This window comes from Triplophysa rosa, linkage group LG16 (assembly GCF_024868665.1).
Source record: "Triplophysa rosa linkage group LG16, Trosa_1v2, whole genome shotgun sequence".
Lineage (NCBI taxonomy): Eukaryota > Metazoa > Chordata > Actinopteri > Cypriniformes > Nemacheilidae > Triplophysa > Triplophysa rosa.
The window spans coordinates 19,450,962-19,457,757 of record NC_079905.1 but is presented as its reverse complement, the minus strand read 5'-3'; the positions used below and the strand labels follow the sequence as shown (position 1 = coordinate 19,457,757).

General features: G+C 39.2%; 1 protein-coding gene across 1 annotated transcript; it reads left to right on the top strand.

Annotated features, from left to right (window-relative positions):
* The first annotated feature begins 345 nt into the window (after positions 1 to 345).
* Positions 346 to 4,780, top strand: LOC130566981 (uncharacterized). The gene is made up of 9 exons (XM_057354827.1): positions 346 to 406; positions 494 to 615; positions 726 to 845; positions 925 to 972; positions 2,657 to 2,707; positions 2,784 to 2,828; positions 2,913 to 2,977; positions 3,062 to 3,173; positions 4,457 to 4,780. Exons 1-9 carry the CDS (start codon positions 346 to 348, stop codon positions 4,772 to 4,774), a joined length of 942 nt encoding a protein of 313 aa, XP_057210810.1. The 3' UTR covers positions 4,775 to 4,780.
* Positions 4,781 to 6,796: the final 2,016 nt, after the last annotated feature.

Genomic DNA, 6,796 nt, shown 5'->3' with positions numbered 1-6,796 from the left:
GAGCAGCTGGAGCTAAAACTAGCTGGAGTCAAGGCCCTCAATGAAACGGTTTGTTCAGAGTTGTGTGGATGGCATGTTCAATTTGAATAAGAATGTTCGCATAGTAATTAATATATTCTTATCTTTAAGGTACGGAAAAACATTGAAAAGGCGCAGGGGAAACAAAAAAAGGCTTTTGAAGCAAAGAAAAGGAAAGGGGTTCGCCAGTGCTCCGTCAAGGCAGGGGACGAGGTCCTAATTGGGGAGCCCAAAAAGAAGGTGAAGAAGGGAAATTGTTTACAGGATCTCCACCAAGGGCCATACACCCTCACATCCTTGACAGGGAAGGGTGTGGCAGGTGTGGCTATGTCAGGGAAAATACAGAAAGTTAATGTTTCGCAGCTAAGGCCCTACTTTCGGCCACAAGGTATTGTAATAATCCTACTTGGTGACATGGCAAATATAAACATGACACTTGACAATGACGATTAGTATTTACTTTCCTGTTGTGTAGACCATAGCCATGAATCTGAGGGCAGCCAAAATGATGCAGAGGACATTAGACTGGTGGACCACCAGTATGCCAATAAAGGTCCACTGTGGTCCAAGAGGTTGGGTCCTCAGCAAAAACAACTGGTAAGTGCCAAACTAAACTGGATAGTTCACATGCACAGCTTGTTGGTGTGCTTCAAATAATAAATGCATGATTGCTCATTCCTAACAGGGATATTTTTTGTTATTTCTAGCTGACCTATGTGCTGGACAGAGCACGTCCAGCAAAAGAAATTGTTGTTCTGGATGGCCCAGTGTGTCTTCAAAGGGAGGACTTTTGGAGCCTGGGGCTAGATGAGGAGGTGGAGAGCAATGTAAGTGTATATTGCCGTAAAGAGTTTGAATGGTTCTAATGCCTTTATTGCAACTATGCAAAACATTCTGTGCTTTCAGATTGGGAATGCGTGCTTCAGGCTGGTAAAGGAGGCAGCCAGGAGACATGTATGTATTTGTATTTACCTCGATGACTTACACATAAATTTGCGTTACAGTATCTCACAAAAGTGAGTACACCCCTCACTTTTTTCCGAATATTCTGTAATAGTCAGTGTACAGCTTGTATTGTCCTCTGAAAATAACTCAACATACAACCATGAACGTCTAAACAACTGGCAACAAAAGCGGAAGGTGGAGGAGAGCAAGGAGTGTAACATCCACGAGCTCTGTGATGTCATCATGAAGGAGTGGGAGAGGATTCCTGTAGAAACCTGTACAGCTCTGGTGAATTTCAAGTCCGTAGGGGTTAAGGCAATGCATAATAATGGTAGTCACACAAATATTGACAGTTTGGGCACAATTAGGACATGTTCGCTGTGAGGTGTACTCACTTTTGTTGCCAGCTGTTTAGACGTTAATGGATGTATGTTGAGTTATTTTCAGAGGACAATAAATCTATACCGCAAAACAAACTGTGCACTGACTACCTTAAGATGCATCAAAGTTTTATTTCTATAGTGCTGTCCCATGAAAAGATATAACAGAATATTTGCAAAAATGTGAGGGGTGTACTCACTTTTGTGAAATATATGTATATGAAATGTAGACATACAATTTTATTCAGGGAATGGATGTCCACATTGCTGACCTATATGAAGTCCTTACATGGAAACAAAGGGAAACTAGTTTGCCAGTAAGTTGCATAATGTGTTGACAAGTCCAGCAGATACACCTCTTTAAGTGAAGATATGACCAAGGAGATCTGAATTTTTTTTTTTCATAGGACAACGTGGAATCAAAAGATATTATCATCTTGCCAGCATGGTCTAGGGGGTCACAAACAGCAAGCCACTACATGCTTTGTGTACAGTTACATTGTTTTCAGTGTTTACTCTATTTTTTAAACCAGTTGGTGCCCCTGTAGCTGGCATTAATGGCATATGTTCTTCACAGGTATTATTAGTTGCTAAGAAGGAGGCTATTTTTCTGGACTCATTTTGTCCAAATGGGTTTGGAGATGAGGAATACCGAACCATATTTAGGTTTAAAACACATAAGCAGAGGACATTGCAAGGTTTGACCTGTGATCGCTTAAGGCTAACACAGAGAACAGACTATAGGAATTAAAGTTAATACATGATGGGTGACTTTTCTACAGTTCTTTTATCCAGTTAAGCCTGAACAGCACTCTGAAAATCTTCAATCTGATGACACTGTGTAACAGCCTTAACAAATACAGATCAAACTGAGTGAAATGGACTGATATCCTGTTCAGACAAAGCCTTGTTCTATGGCTTCAGGTTTGAGCAAAAGCCTTGTTCTATGGCTTCAGGTTTGAGCAAAAGCCTTGTTCTATGGCTTCAGGTTTGAGCAAAAGCCTTGTTCTATGGCTTCAGGTTTGAGCAAAAGCCTTGTTCTGTGGCTTCAGGTTTGAGCAAAAGCCTTGTTCTATGGCTTCAGGGTTTGGCAAAGACATTGTTTGATGGATTCAGTTTTGCATAATTTTTTTTCCAGACAACTTGCAGGAGCAGTGGCTAATGGACCGTGGGTGGAGAAGACAGGCACAGATTTTGATGTAACTTTGCTTACTATGTAATTTTGGCATTTCATTTTGCTCAGCGGACACTATATACTATATACTGCAATGGTTGTCAACATCACATCTGAGTAACTGTGTATTACTTTTCAGCCATTTCCAGTTCAGTCAGATGGACAGAGCTGTGGGATCTTCATGCTTATGGTAAACTTAAACAATTTCTACTCAATTTTTCCCGTTTGTCCTACATCTCTGTAATCATTATCTTTCTCTTTAACAGTACGCCCTCTGCATCTGTACTGGTGCCCAGTTTCACTTTTTGGATGTAAGTTGTAATTCATGGAATGTATGTATCCAAGAATGTTAAAAAAAAAACATGCAAGACTCCAATATTACATGTGTATTACAGACTGACATACCATCTATTCGGAAGTGGTGGTGTCTCCAGATTCTGGAGAAATTCTCAATCGCAAGGTAGGACACATTTCAAGCAGTAAAACATTGGTCTGCTTTACAATTATGCTATATTAAAAGTACCATACTCTGACTTTTGAAAAGACATGGGCAGCACTTCGGACAGCGCTTTGCCTTCTGGACAGAGGAGGCAGAACAGCTGATGGCAGGCACCCTACCACCTATTTATAGGATTCCTCGACCCCAAATAGTCAAGGTATGGCCAAACTAACCAGACAACCATTTTCACGTATGCATTCTATACAGGTAAGTCTCAAAAAATTAGAATATTGTGGAAAAGTTTGTTAATTCAGTAATTCAATGTAAAACTTGAAACTCATACATTATATAGATTTATACAACAGTTCAAGTCAAATGGGTTTTATTGTCATTTCAATCATATACACTGTGTATAGTGAGACAAAACAACGTTTCACCATGGGTCAAGTGGTGTTACATTTAAGGTATATAAAAATACTTTTGGGACAGTTTACATTTAGTGCACACAGGCTAAAAAAATAGTGCACATACATTATTACAGTGAAAGGGGGGTGAATACTTTCCGGAAGCAATGTTTCACCCTTTATTACATTGCAGCCATCTCCTAGAGACATTTATGTTAAATTGTTTCTCCTTAATCTACACTCAGTACCCCATAATGACAGCAAAATACAGAATTGTAGAAGTTTTTGCAAATTAATAAAAAAGAAAAATCTGAAATATCCAGAATTTCAGAAATTGGAACCTGCCGGTTTAATGACCATGGAGTCACTTTGCTTGATTGGCCTGCAAACTCGTCTGACCTAAACCCCAAAGGGAATCTATGTGGTATTGCCAACAGGAAGATCAGAGGTACGAGATACAACAATGCATGTGAGCTGAAAGCTGCTTTTAAAGCAACCTGGGCTTCCACAACACCTCAGCAGTGCCACATGTGGATTGCCTCCATGCCTCGTCACACTGATGCAGTATTTCAAGTAAAGGGAGGCCCAACCAAGTATTTAGTGCATATACGTGAACATTTTTCAGAAGGCCGACATTTCTGCATTAAAAATCCTTGTTTTTTATTGGTTGTATGTGATATTCAAATTTTGTGAGATACTGAATTTTGGGGTTTCTTTAGCTATAAGCCATAGTCATCAAAATTAACAAAAAATTGGCTAGAAATATTTCACTTAGTGACTAATGAATCTATATAATGTATGAGTTTCACGTTTTACATTGAATTATTGAAATTGACAAACTTTTCCACAATATTCTAATTTTTTGACACCTTCTGGTTATGAGTTAGCAGATGCTTTTGTCCAAAATGGCTTACAAACAAAAACAATACAAAAGTTAGCAATTAGTAGCCTAATGAAAATACCATAATATACAAACCATAACTCATAATAACGATTTAATTTATGCTGAAAAGATGTCTTTAGGCCCCTTTTGAAAGACCCAAAACATCTTATGTTATAGGGTAGTCTTAATTTATGGTATTTTACTTTGTCAAAGGAGGAACAGGTAGAAGTGGAGGAGCTGCCCCTCACATTGAAACATATGTACCAGGCGGAATACATCGTGAGGAACAGTCCTGGGCTTTTCACTGGCCAGGTGCAAGAACCGTCATACATGTTGATGGATCATGATGACCAAATGAATGCGTCGAGGGTGCTGATGGAGTCGACGGAGTGGGATGCCAAGGAGCCTTTCACATTCATTTTTGAAAATATCCAGGACATGGAAATATTTATGATTATTTGCAGAGACACCCTCAACCTGAGAGTAAATGCTGGACGTGGGGTGCACAGTCTTCCATATACAGTTTGTTAGTGTGTGTGAGTGTATTTGTGTGACTGTGCACCCCACACACTGTTTGTTAGTGTGTGTGAGAGACAATTTTTTTCTAATTTTTTCTCTTAAATAAAGATACTCAAGTAAATGTACTTCACTACTGTCCACCTCTGGTCTCATGTCACTTCTGTGTGCACACAATGCGTTCTTTCGAGTCATTTCCATTGTCAGTTTGAAATACTCTGTAACGTTTCCCCAGATTTGTTTGTAGTTCTTTCTTCATGTAAGTGCAGATAGTCTAGGCAGAAATGCATATTATGTTCCTTATTGTCGTCTGTAAACACCATTGAAGGGATTATTTTCCTGATTTAGATTATATACAGGGGTGCACATACGTTTTTCTATCTGGTTCTCAAGAGAGCACCTGGAGATTCGGTTTGGTGCTCACATTGCACATAGTGTGACAAATTATATTTCCTATTAAAAATAAAAGTAAAAAGTAGTTACTTTCTAATGAACAATAAACAAGATAAAGTGGGATAATACTATATTTATATTACTTTAAAGTACACTTAAAATACAATGATAATGTATTTCTTCTTGTTTTTCTTTTTACATTAGTAAATATTAATTTTCAACACCAATTTTGAAACCTAAAACAACAACCTTTTTGGTTTATGGCAGGTTGCTGGGAAGTGCACTTGCGAACGCACAAGGAGACTTGCGGTGCGGAGCTGGGATCGAGTATAGCATAGAGAAACACAAGCTGCGTGCAAGTGTCAAGTTTAAACAGCTTGTCCTTTTAGAAAGTTTAAGAGAAGCGGTGTTTTGGTAGACGCGCAGCGCAGGTTCTCTAGTAACGAAAAGAGTAGCTTCTCTAGTAACGAAAGCATAACCAACAAAGGCGGAGCTACTAATACTCCGTTTTTCATCATTTACACCCAGGTCCCGTTTATCACCGGGAACAAACGAGATATCAGTAGATTTGGCAGCATTCAGTACAAACGGAAATCTTATCCAGTATTACATTTAGTCGGTCTAAAACAGTGATTGTGCATCAAACGGTTTCAACCATGTCAGTACGCAAATGAGCATCTAAACGTATTTACAGAGCGCATTTTTAATTTTGGTCGCGATTGCGCACCTGCGCATCACTTATGTGCATCCTGATTATATAGACCCATACCAATACAAAATTACTCAATTTAAAATTAACTAATATTAGCAGCTTTTAATAAAAAAACGACACAACCCGTCTTTGACAATACTACTGATCAGATCGAAACACGGCAAGTTAAGTAGTCCTAATGCCAAACAGCATTGAATCGCAAAGGGGAGATGGAGGAAACTGAAGGTTTGCAGTGACAGAAAGACTCAGACTTTATTCCACATGTAACCAAAATCGTGTATGTTCATATAACAACTCCTTTATTATTTTGGATTGGCAACCACGTAAACACATCTTAATGCATAGCGTAAGCTACATTTAAAAACATCAAAATAGACCCGCGGTGAAATGTTAAATGAAAAACACAATGTAGCCTACATAAATATGCCGCAAATTGTGCCGCCTGGCCGTCAAGCGTTTCATCTAATGCTTGCGTGATACCAATAGTGTAGGGAAACCGTGACGTGACCTACTACGTAATTACGCGCATGCGCAGAACGGATCGTGCAGGCATCCCGGATCGTGTACCGACAGAGACCACATGTAAAACCAACAGCACTCTAGTTCTTAGTGCGCATGCCCACCCCGCCAGCTACGGCGAGCCCCGAGGGGAAAATTGTATTGCACACACACACACACATACTACAATGCAAATGCACTCAGTATGACCAAATAAAACACTCAAATAAAATCTGTTACACGCATAATAATCAAATACAAATAATATCATTTAACGAGGTTTCTATTTTTATCTTTTGGAGTCAGATAAGATTACGCAATGTTAAACAATAATGTTAACAATAACAACCCAGAGCGCCTGAAAAACAGAACGCGCGCATGCCTTCGCATGCCACTTTGACTCCGCCATTGGGTGGTTGGTGGTACTTCTGTTA

Bases quoted from the DNA above. Each gene is read 5' to 3' on its own strand.
- LOC130566981 (XM_057354827.1), top strand. From the start codon at position 346: ATGTCAGGGAAAATACAGAAAGTTAATGTTTCGCAGCTAAGGCCCTAC. The intron at 407-493 runs GTATTGTAATAA...CCTGTTGTGTAG, and splicing joins GCCCTACTTTCGGCCACAAG to ACCATAGCCATGAATCTGAG. The intron at 2,829-2,912 runs GTAAGTTGTAAT...TGTGTATTACAG, and splicing joins CCCAGTTTCACTTTTTGGAT to ACTGACATACCATCTATTCG.